This window comes from Pollicipes pollicipes, unplaced genomic scaffold, assembly GCF_011947565.3.
Source record: "Pollicipes pollicipes isolate AB1234 unplaced genomic scaffold, Ppol_2.1 Scaffold_6686;HRSCAF=7923_pilon_pilon_pilon, whole genome shotgun sequence".
NCBI lineage: Eukaryota > Metazoa > Arthropoda > Thecostraca > Pollicipedomorpha > Pollicipedidae > Pollicipes > Pollicipes pollicipes.
In genome coordinates, this window is record NW_023596921.1 from 28,066,362 (window position 1) to 28,085,818 (window position 19,457).

At 48.4% G+C, this 19,457-nt stretch overlaps 1 protein-coding gene across 1 annotated transcript in view; it reads right to left on the bottom strand.

Moving 5' to 3' along the window:
- The window catches only part of LOC119108149 (A disintegrin and metalloproteinase with thrombospondin motifs adt-2), a gene marked incomplete at its 3' end in the record, with an annotated part of 40,502 nt that extends 24,126 nt beyond the window's left edge, over positions 1 to 16,376 (bottom strand). Inside the window, exons 1-2 of the mRNA XM_037231728.1 lie at positions 16,232 to 16,376; positions 10,416 to 10,591 (exon numbers count right to left, since the gene is read on the bottom strand). Of these exons, the coding sequence (XP_037087623.1) occupies positions 10,416 to 10,567 (152 nt within the window). The remainder of the gene's footprint in view (positions 1 to 10,415; positions 10,592 to 16,231) is intronic.
- Positions 16,377 to 19,457: the final 3,081 nt, after the last annotated feature.

A 19,457-nucleotide genomic window follows, 5' to 3' on the forward strand; every position in this document is an offset into this window, starting at 1 on the left:
GATGGGGATTCGAGAGTGAGACCATGACTCGCCCAGACCATCACTCGAGGCCCTGTGAGGGTGGAACCGCAGGCATTGTCGCTACTTCACGATGATGCATGTTTGTTGCCGCTGCACCTTCACGGCGTACATACCTCAGCAACTAACTTCTTCTTTGTTGTGTTTCAGTACGACTCAATTATGTCTCCGAGAAAAGACCTGTTCCTCCTTCAAAACTGTTGTCAAATTTGTGAGAAATTTGTTCTGTTTGTGTCGAAACATTCTGTGCATTTTTTAAACTTGCTGCATATAATTTTGCAATAAGAAAGAACAAGACATTTATTTGCAGAGCAACTGTGCTGTTCTTGCTGCATTGGGTCTGTTCCACTGATGGACATATCTATTTAGATCTTTCATTTGAAATGTTGTGAATAAACGCAGCACAACAATTTTTGTACGATACATACTATTGCGGTGAAAGACGCAAAATAAATAGGAAACAAAACACTTTCTAACAAGACTGGAGCAGAGAACCACATGTTCTCCAGAACATCAATATGTTACATAAGATTATGACCACGCAGTGTTATACCAGACTCCGGAAGTCAGTCATCCTAAAAAGTTTTCCCGTCAGATTTGCAAGCACGCCGAATGGTGAAAGCATGGTGCCTGCAAGTTACGCGAACTTACTGTGTCTCACGCGACCGAATCGAGACAAGTGTGGTACACTTCCCCTCAAAACTGGATGACGGGAGTAAGTCGCTGGATTTCACCGGACAATGGTTTTGGCTGATGGAATCGAACTTAGTCTTCGCGGAATCGGCTCCAGTTATGGAAACCCGGCCAGTCGGCTTTCATACGGCGTACTCAGTAATTTTGGGTGCTCTGCCTACATGGCAGACACCATTTGGATGTTCGGCCTACATGGCAGACAACATTTGGGTGCTCTGCCTACATGGCAGACACCATTTGCCATCTTCGACAATTTAGTAAGGATTCCACATCCAGTAGATTGCCATTGCGTATCCCTATGGAAGGCCAATATAAAGACTTGTGCATTCATTCATGCTGTGGACATGCACCGTGCTAGCGCTAAAATTTCTTATCGATACGTTTATTATTCTTCGTCAGCATGAGAGAATTATTGAGAAGGTTACTTGAGAGCATGCATCGATGACAAATAAATGATGCTTAATAGGCACGACAGCAGTGAGAAAAAATAACAATTAACCGAGGTGTTCAATGCCTTCGATATTATCAATTACAACGATGGAAGCTAAATGGTGTTTGTCAGGCCTCATAACAGAGTTGAGAATATGTGAGCATTTTACGAGGTGCTCAGTTCCTTGTCTAAGCAATATTGCAAACGTGCCTTTATAGGAGAAGGAAATTCGTCGTCAATAGACGGATATTCGACGACCGAATACCATACAGAACTTGGTTTGTACAATGCAATTAGTCGTCGAATGATCACGTTTTAAGAAACCCATTGCGTGGCTATCGTTCAGATGTGGCCGTCAAATGCTTTCATGATCAAAGGCGGATCGGGTACTGAGTTTTCGTGAACGTTTAAGTCCGGATAGTGCACGTGATATCCAAAGATCCGGCATATAAAGAGACTCGTTAGTATTTCTTCATTGTCTTTGGGCATGATCCGTCGCCCCACCCCTTCACCAACGTCCTTCTCCGCGCTCCTTCCCCTCCCGCCGGCGTTCAGAAGTGCAAGTTATCCCTACAAACACCCGTGTTGACTTTCTAATCAGTGACCTTTCAATGAAACGTGCTCATTATCGCCATCGTTAAATGATTCATCGACTATGCAGCCACTATGGCTGTTTGTGTCACAATCACCATCCACGCTGGATGCAACGAGGGCCAGTGAAACGTTGCGCAACGCGCTGGATTTGAACTCAGGTCCCATGGTGTGGGTTCCCACGCGCCACGCGAGCCTGATCAGCGCCGTTCGGCGTAAGCCGTCACCTCTATTTTAAGTCCATGGGCAGATGTGACCAGACTCCTAGCTTAATGGATTCCGCTGATCTCAGCCGCCCACCACATCGGAGCGGCCGACGAGAACTGCCCTTCACCGTTAAGTCGCACGAGCCGCGCCTCCGTGCGCTGGTGCGTAGTGATAGGCATCGGGCACGTCCCGGACGACCACAGCGGACGGGCCGCTGTCTACAGCCAGCCGCCAGCTCCGGTGTCCCCGGGCGTGCGCCTCAGCTGCCCCTGACGATGGCCGGTTGTCCGTCCGGTTCGATTCTGACTCAGTAGTCTAAGCTTTCGACCCCGAGATGACGTCCGTGTGCCTGCCTGGTTGGTTTCAAGACAAGCCTACCCTTGTTAATGTCAGCGTTTGGTTTTTCAGGCTTGACCGTTCCGAGACGAGTCATCTCACGGCTTTGATGAGGTCCGGGTGTCCGTCTTGTTAGATGTCGCTGCCCGGCGCGGAACCTTTACCGCTAATGGGCACCTCGCCGTTACCTGGACACAGCGAAAGGCAGACCGCATGCAGCTGGGCAAGATCGGAACATGATGTACAGAAGGCTCGACTTAGCGTTAGCAAGGTGAGCGGCACATGGCGTGACTACGTGGGAGCTCAGCGATGCTGTGCTGTGGATTATCCATGCTCGGGCAAAAAGGATTCAGTGAAAGTGATCTGTAATGTGTGGCTGATATATTTGATATATTGACAATAGCCACTTTCACCGGAAAAACATTGGTAGAAATCTTGCAATTACTTAGATGCATCGTGTGGCGTGTGACGACGTGTTATGACGCCCGATGTCTTGTGTTCAGCGAGGCGATAAAATAAATCATAATTGTCAATTTCGTTCCGTGCTTTGAGGGAGCCTAACAGCGGGCACTCGCCGTGCTTTGAAGGAACCTAACAGCGGGCACTCGCAACCCTGGCGAGATACTCGCGCTGATTTGCACGTCTGGCCAGGCCTGCCACATTCAGTGACCGAAGTAGGTGGATTTGCAATAATTTAGGTTGTGGATGACTGACCAAAGTATGCGAAGCATGTAAACATATTGGCTGGACGTTAGTCACAGTGCATTGAACTAAACATCGGTGTAGATTAATTGGCCAGTTTGTCTCGGTTTACACCAGCACGTACAGTATTCGCAACCGGTTTTTAAAATGTGGCATTTCCACTTCCCGATTCCATAGCTGGTATTGAGCCTGATGGCATTACAATCTCCTAGTGATTTGTAGACGCTACATTCGCCTCCTCCATATAGCTGCTCTCGCGTCTATATTTGCTTTCGTTGCCGATATGTGATGTCAATCCTTAAAGATGCCCTTGGACGCCGGGAACCTGCGGCATACGCGCAGACAAATCGTTTTTGTGTGGTTCAGACAAATCGACCAGTCTTTCTGGAATCACGGCCGCCCGCTGTCTTCCCCGCGACGACACAGCAGTTCTGTGTCGCTGCGTCAAACGGTCTCTTAGACTGTGGTCAGGTTTCGACGCGCATTGCGCGGCCTTTTTACAAGTACCAGGTTACAAATATTATGTTCTTTTGCTAGTCAGGGTTGGGGGGCTATGTATACCTTGTTCAAATTTAATTAGTATATCATATCAGGACAAACAGATTACGTGTAAATGTATTCGTTTTAGTAAAGATGATCAAGAAAATGCTTCTGTTCATCGATGGAACTGCACGATGTTGCGATTGGTGGTGGTAGAATTATTAGCCTGAAAAGCGCATGTCGACCCGACTGGGCCACGCGCTCGTGCTGCAAATCTTTTCGCTGTCGATGTTTCATAATGCGCTTTCACTTCTTTTGGCAATGCTCATAAATGAGTTGAAATGAGTTGAAATGATTTTAAAACGTCCTGGAATTGGCATTGCTTCACTGCCTGCTGTATTTTTCGGAAGCTCCAAAATGTTTTGGTCCTTGAGCAGCCGATTCAAGACAACGCAAAAACCTCGCGTCCCGCTTGAATGGCGATGTTGTGCGAATACCACGCACAATGCCGGTCATCATCGGAGTGGCAAAGACGGGCGAGCGGAGACAGAATAGGCAGGTTGATTTCACGTAAGTGCTCTACAACAATGCAAGATTTCCTTCAATATCAATAGCAGCGGCCATCGAAGCTGGACATTTGAAAAGTCAGTAGGTAAATCTATCCAGATTAATAAATGAAGCGGGCTTTGGTAGGAATAAGCACATAACGACGCTGCATTGTGGCATCGGATTACATTGAAATATATCACATTTATGTTCAGATACTTTCGTTTCAAATTCTCTGCATTAATCGACACTTATCATTACGGTTAAACGAAACATGCATGCTGATTTGTTCAAAGTAGCTCGATGTCTGCAAAAGAGGCAGCAAGCATTGTGCAAACCGCCAATATGTCGAGCTAGTGGTTAAATATTTGTTATCACCTGTTAAGGGCATTTACATGGCTAATATGCTGGCAGTAACTACCAGACATCAAGAGAGCACGCAGTTAAGGTGGGGTAGGCGAGTCTGCCACTTTTCTAGATCTGACAAACAGTCATACAGAAAATGATGTAACTTCCTGATCAGGACTCGGCCTATTCCACGGAGAGTCTTCATCGTGGCATCAGGTACAGTTTTTGTGCTTACTTAAATATCTGTTTTAAATTGCATTTGAATTAAATGTTCTACGTTTGAATTCCATGCTCTATGCTCTATTAAAAAAGATGAACATCTCTCTAACGATAGTGAGATGACGCATGCATCTGGGTTCACTACTTATCACATAAGAAACTTCACACTTCAATGCGCTTTTTTGCGGCTTGAGACAAGCAAGTAGATTGAAAACGTGGTCATTATCACCATGTTACTAATATCAAAATATAAGCAAAGAAACGTAATGCCTTTTAGGATCACATATGACTAAAATTTATAAATGCATTGGAATCTGTTGATATAAGCAAGAAAAGTTTCCCTGGTTCTTAAGAAATTATAAAATCGCATACTACAGTATGAGAAAATATATACTGAAATGCCTAACAAAAAGGATGGTATCTCTCTCTCTCTCTCTCTCTCTCCTTCTCTCTCGCTCTCCACCTCTCTCTCTCTCCTCGCTCTCTCATCTCCTCTCTTCATCTCTCCTCTCGATCGACTCTCTCAGTCCTCTCTCTCTTCTCTCGCCTCTCTCTCCTCTATCCCTCATCTCTCCTCTCTTCATCTCTCATCTCTCTACTCCTTCATCTTCTCCTCCTCTCCCTCTCTCTCTCTCTCTCTCTCTCGTACAAATATGAAAATAATTTAAGTGAGTGCTCACGGTCACCGCAATAAATGTCAAGCATTTACGCAATATAGTCCAAGAATTACTTGGTATTGTGATTTTGCCAGTATCACCCTCTATATTGAAAGCACGGTTCGACAAGTTTTGGGGAAAACATCGGTAAAAATTAAAAAAAGACTACGTCGCCGTGTAGTCTTAAGGCCATTCCATGACACGGTTTGGGCCACGGCGTCTTGCATTTGAGCCCGGTTATGGACAGGCGACCTTGACCGCGCCCGGTCGATTGCTGGCGCCTATATGGGTCGGATGTTTTAAGATCAGGTAGTCAGCTGCACATTCAGCTTCATCGTGCATGCGCTTTTACGTTTTCGCCTACCCTAGCAACTAAGCTCTGACATCCATCCTGAAAAACGTCTCAAGACGGGCGGATCCACGGTTTGTGTATCACAGCGCATGCTAGCCTGCACGCATCGGCTAACACCTGTCCTCGTACGGTTGTCCGTCTTCTCCTAAGTTGGCATGCACTAATCGCATCTGGCTGCGACACTTGGTCGCCGAGCGCTGGACCTGTTTTCAACTAGTGTTTCCCAACACGCTAAACAGAATTCGGCACGTGACATGCTGAGTCCATGCTGACCTATTTTTCAGCTCTGTTACTTTACGGTCAATGGCAAACCCTTTGTCCTGCTGTTTTCGAAAAATGATATTCAAAATTAATTTCGATCACACCAGCTGGATATCAACCACAGTACAACTTTCAAAGATTTTTCAGGAGCCCGGCCCAAATCAGACGGCAAAGAAATGCTCTCTCCGTAGGTGATTGAGTGACCTTTCGATTTGATCGGGATGGGAGTTACAGCTGGGCTACGGTTACAACTATGCTCTTCCCACTGCTGGGACCGGCGTGGTCTCGGCCTGGCTTAGACATTTCATCCTCCAGGCCTATGCCCAATGACGGCAACCTTGCTGTGACGTCAGACTGCGCATCGCCACGGCACCTATGCAGGTCACGTTCAGTTATTGCATTACGGGCTCTGCTGTGCCGTGGCTCATGCTTTGAAATAAACTAGAGGCCATGCTTGCGCGATGCGCAGAGTGTTTTCAGAAAAACTTGTCTGACAATTTAGCTTGCGTGCAATGTTTGATTTGCTTCTGCAGCTTAAGCTGGAAGATGGTGTATGAACTCCTGGTCGAGCGAGGCTACATGCAACTGAAATTGAACCTTCTCAGCTGTTCATTTGTGTGGGTTCATATTTTTCAATGGCTACAGTGTAGCTAAAACAGGCCAGGAAACTCCTGCAAGTCGTCGGCTGGCATTTACCAAGAGACAGTTATTGCACCAATCCACTTAACACCCAGCACGTTTCCTGGAAATTTTCGTTTGAAAGCACAGTTGATGGGCAGATTAGCTCCGACCATACGAGCGCTTAAAACGTGGGCAGGAGTGCGACGCTAAAACTTAAGAGTTGGGACGGAGAGAAGAGTATCGCGACAGCACCTGCCATCACTGTCATGCACGCTACACTGTACATTTGTACTGTCATGCGCCGTATGATTCCCTTTTCTTCCAAAAATCCGTACGGGGTTCAACGTGAGCAGACGGATATTATGATATTTTTTACGGGGGTTACACAGCCGTGAATATCTTAAAATATGTCGGTAATTCTGTGACGTCACGTTAACGTATCGCCACCGGTGACGCCATCGGCTGCGTAAATCTTTCCAACTGAACGATTCAGTGGTGACACTGAACACAGCTACCCATTGCGCTGTAAATCTTCCAAAAAAGGAATGCTTTTTAAAACCCTTTGCAGCTAAAGAAATACCTCAAATGCTGTTGGATTCATGATGTTGGGCACCCTAAAGTCAGATTCGGATTCAGACATTCAGTGGTGTTCGATGACTCAAGCACTTGCCATGGCATATGCGAATGCAGCCCGGGAGAGGTACATTGGCATATGCGAATGCAGCCCGGGAGAGGTACATTGGCATATGCGAATGCAGCCCGGGAGAGGTACATTGGCATATGCGAATGCGGCCCGGGAGAGGTACATTGGCATATGCGAATGCAGCCCGGGAGAGGTACATTGGCATATGCGAATGCGGCCCGGGAGAGGTGCATTGGCATATGCGAATGCAGCCCGGGAGAGGTACATTGGCATATGCGAATGCAGCCCGGGAGAGGTACATTGGCATTTCACACGATGCGCGAGATAAATGATCTCTAATTACTCTCGACAGCACGTGGTCACCTGAGCACAGGAACGCATATGTGTTCCAGTGCGATTCCATACTCCTGTCTCAGTTGAATCGCTCTGGTACAGTATGCCCAGTACCGTACCCACGGCTGCCAAATTTTCAGTCAGGTGGCAGTGCATGCGCTGCGTGGAGAACCTTGGGCAGAAACACTCGACTGCATGCTTTAACTCTAGTCGACGGCAGGCCGGCGAACGGACATGGACGTTTGCACTGACGAAATCCGCAAATTTGCAGCAGTTCGTTTTAAGCTGGTTACCACCAAAGCATGGAGAAACACGCAAATTATTTTTGGTGGATCTTGGTCACTGTGATTTGGGTTTTACGCCTGTGTGATTGGCACATATCCGCTTCACTTGGTTTAAGCGCAAGCCTGCTATATCCAGAACGGGTTCGAAAAACGTCCCACTGATTACTTCCTAATGTGTCGCTGGTGCTGCCATGGTTAGAGAGTGTAAGGCTGCGGGGTGATTTGCAGACGGTACAAACGCCTACATCATGCAGTTGGTTTCATGACGTTATCCGTCTGGACTGCCAAAATCTGACATTAATCCTAACAAACGCACGAAAACCGCCGGATCCGTGGTTTTTGCACGAGCGCACGTGCGCCACCGCACCCATTGACCAGGCGGGGTGATTGTCCGTTCATTGCCAATGCAATTGTGCTGATTTCGTTTCGCTGTAATCCCCCATTTACAAGAAGGGAGGCTGGTTTCTTCTCATCACTTGGCGATTTGGCAATTTGCGAATTTCACTTTTCCCATGTTAAATCAAAGGCACGCTTGCACGTGCCATATTATGACACGTGACGATGAGTAGTGCCACATTTTACCAGGATGCATTGTGCCACCAGGCCTACGGGGTCACCGACCTTTCAAAACTGCAAAATGCACAAATCTCCCCCTAAAGCTTTACAAATGTAGAGGGTTTCTTTTTTAGCTAGCGTTTACACTTTACAAGTGCCGATGCTGGCGGATGCGGTCGAGTCAAGCTTTTTTGCGGGGACTTTCCCTCCCCGCAAAGAAGACCCCAGGGCGAGGGGTTTGGCACAAACAGCCGCAGTCAGACGACGTTCGTTGCTGAGACCTCACAGACACTAACAGTCGCCACCAGCGACCATCTGTCGGTGCCATCACGTGCTGTACCGCATTACGTGGAAGCTTGTTCGGTACTTACGCAGAGGCGTCGTTCGTCACCGCTTGCAGCGTGCGGGGTTAAGCTCCCAGTTTTCGGTAGAGCGGTTCCCCTCGTTTAAACATGAGGCCTTCGGATGTTGTGAGCGGATAATCAGCGCGGAGCATCGCTACGTACCACCACTCCGCCCCAATCTCACCCGCTGTCGGAACGTTTCACCTTCGCAGACTTGCCGAAAGCTTTGACGAATCATCAACGCCCACGATGTTGAAACAGGCGGCCGGCGTCAGCAGCCCTGCAAGCGGCGCCACGTTTGCGCTCGGTGCGGCGTGGACGGGTCCGCAGGGTGCCGCACACTCCGCACAGGGCAACAGCGAACCGGGTCAGTGGGCCGACACCACTCATCCGTTTACCTGGAGCTGCACCTGTGTCAGGCGTCGGTCAGCTACGGCCGTTTAATGGCTCAGGCGGAGAGCCCTGCTCAAACATTGCTGTGCACGCCTGGGCTGATGCGACTTAACTTCAGAATGATCGTACGTTTGGTTGATGCACCATTTTTTGTGCCGTGTTAACACGGAAAGACAAGGATGCCTGATTTAAGTATCATAGTGCGCTTTTCGTCACGGATGCTCAATCTTGATCATACAGGTTCAGCAATCCACTTTCATCGATTTAGGCCGAGTTCCGCCCTCTTCGGAATGAGGACATCCAGGGTTGTAAAGATCGGGTGATGGCCAAACACCTTCACCGCCTGCTCTAGGCTCCGCAGGGAGCAAATTTACGGTGCACTAATTGCAAACGCAAATTGTACATATGAGTATTCATTAGCGTATATGATTCCATTTTCTACCCGCTAAGTTGGTTAAATATCAATCAGACAGTATCACCCTTATCGGAGCTGCATCTAAGAACATGCTTTCAAACCCGACAAATCGCGCTTGCCTGTGCCCTTTTCACACGTTGCGCACGTCCTGTTTGATCCTCATCTTTACGAACAGTTATTTGTCGGCTCGCTGCTAAGAGATCCAATCTCCCCAGCCCCGGCCGCTGGCGTCCACTGCTGGGCGGCCGGTCTTGCCGCCAGTGGCCTCTCTGCACGTGGGCAGTCCCAGTGAAGGCGTGCAGCTGAACGTTGAAAGGAAACGTGAGCTCCAAATGTCCCGAGATAACTCACGCAGGTAAAACCGCTTTAAATTAGGCACAAAGACATTTCAACAGCGTTTTTGTAATGCTTCTGCCATAAGGACGCTGCAAAACGCAAGGAAACTAAGTTACACAGGAAGATACAGCCATATCGCTTAAATCAACGTCTTTGAATACACCCCTTGTATCCAGCAAGCGCTTCCCTTGGATGTACAGTTTACGTCGCTCGCTCTATCCTTCTCTTGCTATTATTCCCATTCCTTTGCCGTTAAGCCGTTCCCTATATCCCTGCTACAATTGAATGATGTATGTTAACCATTGATGCACAACCAGTTTTGTTCGTCCTGCTACCTGATCCTGAAATAGTTCCTGAAGTCCTGAAATATTTTGCCCCAAAATCATGCATGTGCCCCCGTCTTTTCATCACCATGTCATTTTGTTATGAACTAAACCACCGATAGATCCGTGAACGACGGTTATCTCATGACCACAATCAGCTCTTAACTGCCGTTGGGCTCTTATTTCCGCTCACATTCTAATCACCTGCGCGCTCTAACCGAGCCTAACTTCCAAATGTCCGAAGCCTCTCCCCTGTACTCCTCCACCACCAGTCAGGAGTTTTCCATCCCTGGTCCCCTCCAATCGCCAAAGTCTTAAGCGGCACGTACCTTCCAAACGCCTCGAACACGAGGTCCCCGGCGGCATCCACGTCTCGCTTGTGGATGCTCCTGTTGCCGTGCGCTCGTGTCTGGTGGATATAGATGACCTCATACTCGGCCTGGTTGGAGCCCAGAAAGTGGCGTCGCTCGCTCTCCGTCATGTGCCGGTGAAGGTTGTGGAGGATCTGCGGTCACACGAGATCATCGGTGAGGTCAGCACGCCGGCGCCGGCCGTCATGTCCGGCGCACTCCGGTCTGGAGACGGATTATTCGCAACAAGCTCCGGAGCATTCCACCTTCTCCTATCCGTGTGCGGTGAAGGCGCTCTGGGACTCGACGGTTTATTCTTACGCGCAGTTCTGACAGCGATGAAGGAAGCCTATCGTTCTATTTGCAATGCACGTCGATGGGGCTTATATTATGGACTGATCGGGCGTGGACCGTTACACGAGGGTGCCTGTGGACAACCAGAGTGACAAGCAGGCGGGGGTCGGATTGATAAAGATCCAAGTGGAATTGGTGGCCTTCAGAAGTCAGCCGTGTCCGTCTTCACAATCCACTACTGTATCGGCACACATACACCTAGCTTTCTCCTTCCAAGTTGCCCAACGGACAGCTCATGCCATCAATCAAACTCATTTAAAATGACACCAGTGCTAGAAATGAGATCGGTTTCATGTACTACCAGCCATCAGTTCAACATCGACAAATTTGCGGTTTGTGTAAGATGGATAACAGACTTAACGAAGGCAGAAGCCATGTAAGCCATGCATGCCGTAAAATGTTGATACCATGTGTCTCGTGATGTTATGTTTGCCTGACACATTTAGCAGAGTTTTGCGCAATCATTCGAGATGTCAAAAGGTACTCATGCTTCCTAGCAAACCACACGCACGGTTTTGGGCGTGTACAAAGTATGGTCGTGCCCCGCGACCGAGCACGTCCGATGCTGGGACGATTTAGGCAGGCAGCGCAAGATTTCTGCCTTCTCCGCACCCACTGGCCGCCAACCCTGTACGCTATCGGCTTCCTAGGGACGCACCGGCGTTCACTTTTAAGTGGTGTCACACTCGCAGTGCACACATGGCGAACCACATGTAGAAGTTTCCCTCTAGGGGACATGGGCTTAGTTCCATCCTTAAGACAAAATGTCACTGAAATGCGCGATTTGGATCATCGATCGCTTATGATGCCATCGGACTATACACAATTTATATTTTGTATTTCATTCATGGTAATAATCACAGCTCCTGGGCTACTTACCAGGCGTCACACGAATACCCCAACACATCACTTGGGTGGTCACAGTTAGTTTGCACTGGTTAAAGAGCATAAGTGAACCGTATATAAACGGAATATACATTGTTTGCACCGATGATCACATGTCCAACCGGAAACATGGGAAAACCGTCAGAACAACCGGTTTTTCAAGTACAATTGTTTTGGCTTCAGAGGCAGAATTTTGGGAGGGCGGGCTTAATATTTCAATGAGGTCACACCCATCTGGTGATCTCTGAAGACAAATTTAGACGCTATAGTTAGGAATATCCTTTTAATTAAGACGAAATGACAACACGCATTTGCAATGCCTTAGCAACAAGTATTACATGGCTGGACCTGTAGAAGTTCTTACGGGAATGGACAGCCGCAGGATATCAATAAAATGCGCCCAGCCGGCCCACTAGCACATGCTACGCACCGAATTAACCTAAGTGGATTAATTAAATTCATTGTACGATTACCATTCATCTACTTGCGTAGATAGCGCCTATGAGTTCATACTGAATCGAAAAAGGCCAAAAAAATAGAGCAATGCAGACGCACAGTTGACCATCTTTATGTTTCAAACAGCCATCTCATTTTGTAGCAGAAGTCAAGAAAAATATGCCGCTTATAGGAAAGTTAGCTAGTGAACGTATTTTATATCATCGTCAGGCGTGCTTGCGCTGTCATTGTAAACTACCTTGACGGTGAGCTTCTTCGTTAAACTCGCCACTTAATCACTCCGCACCGTACCTGAGCCTCCCAAAAATTTCCGTCATCCGCGTGGCATGGTTGCTTGAACATGACGTTTAGAGACGTCCCATCTGACAAATCCCTCATAATCCGAGAGGCAGTGCGAGAGTCCCGTGATATGACCCCTCCGACTGAGCAGCTTGAGGTGAACAGTGACTACTGTCCAGAGGACCGGCGCGTATGTCCACCCGGCCCTGTGGCGGTGACCTGGCCTTCTCAGGTCATCGGAATGCGGCTGCCTTCACACCCACGCCTAGTGCAGCACGTGAAGGGTCCTTATCCCAGATAGAACACAAGCACACTTGCGCGGGACAGAAAAACGCGTGGCTAGTGTGCTTCAGGACGCTCAGCATAATTAAGGCGTGAGCTTATAGTGTACATGAATACCATTAGTCGTTTTATGGGGCTCTAATGAAAACACTGCAGACACCCGTAATGCCCCACTGATCCACGTCCTCCCTTTACGAACAATCATGCATGCACAATCCGCTTAAGTTGCCAAAAGCTCCGCGTACTTTTCGCTGGCTTCGTATAAGCGGGATCATATCATTAGACGTCAATGGAATCTGGCTGTGACCGAATAAGACCATTAAACAAGGTCCCCGCCCGTCGCACAGACATAATGCGGGAATGCGTGGCGACATATGTGCATTGCCTGCCGACTCGTATTCGGTAGTTATCAGTCTCCTGAGAGGTAAGCATGCAGCACAGACAAATGAGCACATTTTACAGCCAGTTTATGTCCCGCTCAAGCGGCGCCGAATTGGCGGTGACACCGCCGCCGTCTGCAGGGTCTCCGAACTGGCCGTGCCGGCTCCGGTGGCTTTCTCCCGCTAAGGAAATCTTTCACGTCAAGGTCACTGTCACCGGCAGGAGACAGCAGGCCGGGGACCCGTCCGCCTCTGTCCGACAGCGTGCTGCTCATTCCCCGCGCCCCTCCTCCACCCACCCCAAGGTCTGGCGCCGGACGAGGAGCGGCACGGTTTGCTCCGAAAACGTTACCGGCGGGTGGCGCGGTGTCGATACCACGCCGTTTGCTCGTGATGCAACCGGGGTAGGGGAAGGGGGAGGGCGGCGACGGCGCCGGCGGACGGATGGCGTCCGGTCGGGAAGTCAACCCTCCGAGACCTTGACCCGGCTGGCAGCGGCCGCGAGTGTTGACCAGGCACTTGTCGCTCAGCTCTCGGAAATGCTCGTCATACCCGGCCGCACAGCGGGCTTTAGCGTAGCGGACGCTATTTACTACGCTCGTGCCGAGAACGGTGTCACGTGTGGGGCATCAGTCAGTCATCATGTCAAAGTGGGGCATTTAAGCGCGTGTCAAGGGCTGAGGCACGCGATCGAAGCTCCGTCAAGATGTACACCGTTTACTTTGCGCTTGCGGGCTGAAGAAGGCAAATTAGATGCATATGCTCTGCAACACGGGAGCCAGTTCGTTTGGGAGGCTTGATTGACTACATGACAACATTCATCATCAGCCAAACAAGGCGTTTGCGGCAGGTCGTGTAACTCTGGAGCCCCTCCAAGCGACGATGAGGGATTGGCTATCAAGCGGACCGAGAGTTGTCCGGGTTGGCTTAGGTCAGGTGCGGCTCTTTCCGGTTTCAGCATTGGCTGCTATTCATTTAGTAAGAAATAGGATCACAAACAAATTACCTTCCTGTAGCGCATGTCTGTTTCGTCAAGAAAAATACCACCTACGAAATTTGTTAATCCCGTGTCGTAAACATGCATAAAAATACTTCAGGTTTACTTAAGATTTTGGGTTTCAAGTCATTAGGGTAGAGGGCTACTTGGTGAAACTTAGTTTCCGGCCCATACCTATGTCTTTGCGATGCCTATTTTATTTGTTTCACATCACCCTCCTCAATATAAACATTTGGAGCAAAGCTGTCACAACGCGCGCCAGGCAGCTTGATCCCCGATGTTCTAACACGCTAACTCCATATCCTAGCGTAACATCCTTACAACTTGCTCAATTGTGGCTCACGGCTTTTTTCCACCTAATTTGTGGCCCAATTCATCATGAATGACGACCGGCACGAGAATAGCGACATGCGCAGTGGTGCAGTGGCTGTGTCTGGGAGTTAGTGAAGCATATTGGACGATGAATTCGTCAATTCTTGATGAGCACCAAACTTGTGGTCGTTTTGCTATCCTGTGGAGACACCAATGACTTCCTGCCATTAAAAGCATTTACGCCCTTAAAATGTTTAAGCGTGTAGAAGCCGTAGCGGTCTGTAGCAAGTCATCATTCTCGAGCCGCCTGTTACGTAAACAGGAGAGACCCCAGATCACACATACAGACACATGAGAATGCACAATACGTGAGAACGCAGGCTGCCACAGCTCGTAATTACATAATGTTTTAAGCTTTAAGCAGGTGGAAGAATGATGTGGCTTTAGGGAAACCCATGACGGCATGCTTCGCACGGTGCTTCTCTTCTCATTGCTTTATTTGTAAGTCACCCGCTCGTTCTTTGTTTGTGTAGGTTGACGGAATTGAGTTTGCTGTTATCCTTTTGGATACGAAGATGTTCGGGACCTCGCTTAAGTTTGAAATCTACCGCTAAACCCTGACCCGGACTCACTGCGGCTCACGACGCGAACCGATAGCCATTTGCAACCAGAGTATGATAGCACCCCGCGAAAAATCAAACGGATTGTTTTCAGCAAGGTCCCACGATTGGATACAAGTTTTGTGCAGTACAGTCAGTGATACAGTCCAGTCGGCCAGATCGAAATTCAATATTTCCAGAAAAGCGGACTTTTTTGGATTTACATGTCAGCATTTACGGCAACATGTAATGCGGCTGCATAAGACTTGTGCAGGTGTGTTCTTTGTGCACTAAGAAGTATATGGATTTAAATTGTTTTGTTTTGACTCTTAACATTGATGCTGTGGGCATTCCGGATGGACATCCGTGTTCGAAAACCAAAAAGTATGTTTCTGGCATTAAAACAGGAATGTTTCTGATTCCAAATCAGGCTAAGTTAATACTTCAGAGGGTACTGGATGGATACTTTAAAAACAAAGGAAAGCATACTCATGTCGCGCATACCATCGCACAACCCCCTCTCAGAACAAGTGTTAATTTCATAGTGCGCATCCAATGGCAGGTAAGTTACCGTTGCTTTTCTCTAAATGGGTCGGTCATTCCAAGAAACTCATGATTACCTCAATTAGCTTTGACTTCTTTTGCTTGAAGTGCTATTTAAGTTCCAAAGAATAGGATGAAAATATGGCGGTTAAGTTATTAGAAGGTTGATTACTCAAACAACTGTGAGAAGTTTCGAGACATCCAATTAAGTAACCTTACATAGGCTTCAAACATGAGTTATTATAATAGGAGACCATCGAAAATAACGAGCGTTGCGACTTCAAGCACGTACGCATTACATTGTCAGAACTGACTGCAGAAGACTAAAACCAACTCGGGTGCATGCGCCACGCACCATCTCATGTTTTGTCATGGGACGCTTCAACAAGGCAGACACCTAAAATGCATGCGACATTTGAGGTACATTTCATCGCATTATATATATATATATATATATATATATATATATATATATATATATTGGATACAACGTACATCCACAGCCATGCTCTGGGGTGGCTGGGACTGACAATATTGCATCGGTCTCTCAGCTGTTTGACTTATAGCTTAAAACGTCACGTTCTAGAGGTTTCACGGTGGTGAAAACAAACAAGAAGTACGCTGTTGAGAATCATAGCATTTGCGCAAATCAGTAATCAATATGACTGCCTATAACGCAAAGTGCTTAAAGTGTTCCATCCCACTGACCTGTTCTGCCGCCGTCCCGGCCACAAGCGCGAAGCACGAGCGCCACGGCTCCGGTCACCGCCGGTCCCATCCTGTGCGCAGCGGCTACCGCCGTCGGCGGTCCGGGGTCACTGTGCACAGGTCAGAGGTCGCGGGTCACCGGTCACGGGTCACGGGTCGCGCTTGCAGTCAGCCGTCAGCCGCGGTCGGGCGCCGGGGTCGTCTCCACACCGGTCCAGGCGCACGCGCGCATAGCGGGGGCGGCACGACGGACGAGCGGCGGCACCAGCTGACGGGCCAGACCGCGGGCGCTGACTGGCCGACGGCGGCGCGCCGCCGGCCGGCCCGCGCCGACCCTCGAACGACGCGGAACGGACGCGGAACGGGTCCGGAACGGGTCCGGAGCGACTTAGGGTCGGTCAGGGACGCCGCCGGAGCGGCCCAAGACGCTGAACAGCGGTAAAGCCGGACAGGAAGCCGCGACCAGACGTAGGCGGTGTGGAAGCGGCTCATGGAAAGGTGACAGTGATATTGCCAGGCCAGCCGGAAAGTGTTAGGTCTGACTCCCGAAGTATGCAGCTGAACACTAGCGTCTGATACGCGAAGGATCGGTCGCCGAGGGTCGAGTGGTACAGAGCCAACAGCTGGCGCCTGGGATAGGGGGAGTGGGGGTTTCAGAAAGACGGTCCAGTCCAGCAGCGGAAAACTGGACAGCACTCCACATCCCTCGCTCTCGCCGCCGCTACTCCCTCCGGGGCGGACCTTGAGCTGCAGCCGCACATTCTAGCGGAAACGGAATCGTCACACCCTCACTCAGTCCTTGCAGCCGTGCCGGAAAGGACCCGGTCCGCCTCCGCACGGTCAGCGCAGCGCGCTGGTGTCAGCGCGGCGCGGTGGCGACCCCGCTGGACGATGATAGCTGAGTCGGTCAGCACCGCGCCACGCTGAGCAAACATGGGTCGGCCGGGGCTCGTTCGCTTGGCCTTTGCGACCTGACGAAGGGCGCTATCACTGGCTCGTCCATGGCCTCCGGTGCGGCGATCGCAGCCGCTCCACAGTGGAGGCCTTGGGCTCTCCGTTTGCGGTTGTGATACCCTAGCTAAGGGCGCACAAAGCAGAAGGAAGTTGCAAGATCTCGGTGCTGCGAAAAACGAGCGAGAGAGGGAAAACAAAGAGCGAGGAGAGAACAGGAAGCATAGATGACGGATGAGTGGACCGGCAAACATAAAAAAGAGAGAGCAAAGAAGCTCTAAGGAAGGGACAACAATCAATTGGTCTTGGATTATAAGATGATGGATGAGGTACGCTGGTGGGAAAGCAGATGGGGAACCCATGAAAGCGCCGAGCTAGCCAAACTGAACAAGCACAAGGCCAACAGTTTTTAGCGGGAAGATCCAAGAAGCTGCATGCGCCAATTTCCACTGCAGTTCATTTGCTTGCCTCTTACCTGACATAGATCAGAGCCGACGGCAAATGAAAACAGTATGTACTGCTCACACCTTGCAGTTCTGTAATCGTGAGTGAGAGGCTAGCTGCAGCTCAGTCGTCTGCCGGTCGTACTCGCGCGTGTTTTCAGGTCAGCCCTGCGCTGCCACGTCGCTGGTATGCCGGTCGTACCCGCGCGTGTCTTTCAGGTCAGCCCTGAGCTCCCACGTCGCTGGTATGCAAGTCAGCGCTGCCGGCGGTGCTTCGTGCGGTGACTCGGGCAGCCTTGGTAACGGGCAAAGTCAACGTCGCGCTCGAGCAGGGCCAATGTCGGCGATGACAGCAGTCAGGGTTCTAGCAAACTGGTGGGGTTGTGCAGTGGTTGCGCTAAAAAAACGCGCTGATCTTTCCTGTGGCGGAAATTTCAGCTGCCGTGAAGTTTGACGTGTTCGTTGGCGGCACTAAGCGCCAGATTGTGTGTAATGATCGGCTGAATATTTTAAGCCGAATAACCGTCGCTGAGTTTCCTCTCAGGTCAGTGGGATTAAGCAATTCGTATGCTTAAAAGCATCAATTTAAGCGTTGCACATATTCCAGGCCCGTGTTGCGTGGACGTTAAATGCAATGAAAAAGTATAGGATGTAGCTTCCTTTGCTCTTGGAACACTAAGATTGAGCTCAGCATATGCTAGCTGAGAACAATAGTGATCTTAGACAGGAATAGAAAAGATCAGTTTTCGGTATCGTGCCTAGTGCGTCGAATCTATACATGTGTGTGTGCGTGTGGAGCAGGGGAGTGATGTGCCCCCCGTGGCGCTTTCAAACTAATAAAGATAAGGCTTAGCGGAAAACACCATTTGGTTTGTTCCAACGTGATCTCGCGATTGGCATTTGTTTTCAGTTTGTTAGGTCAATAATCAACCGCATTATGGGAGATCAAAGGTCGAATGTTCCATTACATCGTACCTTTCCAACTTTACAACACAATACCTACGAAACCATGCCATGTGGCGACACGAACCTTGAACAGGCGTGTTTCTGGTTCCATTCTGAATGCAATGGCGTATAATTTTAGGTTTTTGAGGTAGTTTATGATATGGCTTCGTCAATGTAAACTCTGCCGGCCCCCCGCGCGCGTACCGCTGCATCGTTGGTTACCGCTGCAGCGGGCGCCGGCCACAGATCACCCAGAAACTCTAGGTGGCAGCAAGACACGCGCAAAAAGCTCCCCATAGGATACTGAACGTTTGGACACGACTAAACGACATGCCGGAGAAAAGAAATATCGTAAAACCTTATTATATATATATATATATATATATCACTCGTATATATGTATATGGTTTATTTATCGTATATATTTGTATATAATGATATAAATATATATTATATATATATATATATTTCAAATATAAATAAATATACATATGATATATATTTTTATATTATAATAATTTAAATATATATACATATATATGTATATATATATATATATTATATATATATAATATATATATCTATCTATCTATCTATCTACTATCTATCTATATCTATCTATCTATCTATCTATCTCTCTATCTATATATATATATATCTTATATATATATCTATATATATATATATATATATATCAATCTATGTATGTATAATCGCTTATTTATCGTATATTCGTATATAATGATATAAATATGTGACATATATATTTCAAATATAAAATATACATATGATATATATTTTTATATTATAATAATTTATATAATATATATATATATATATATATATATATATTAATCAATCGTATGTATGTATATCGCTTATTTATC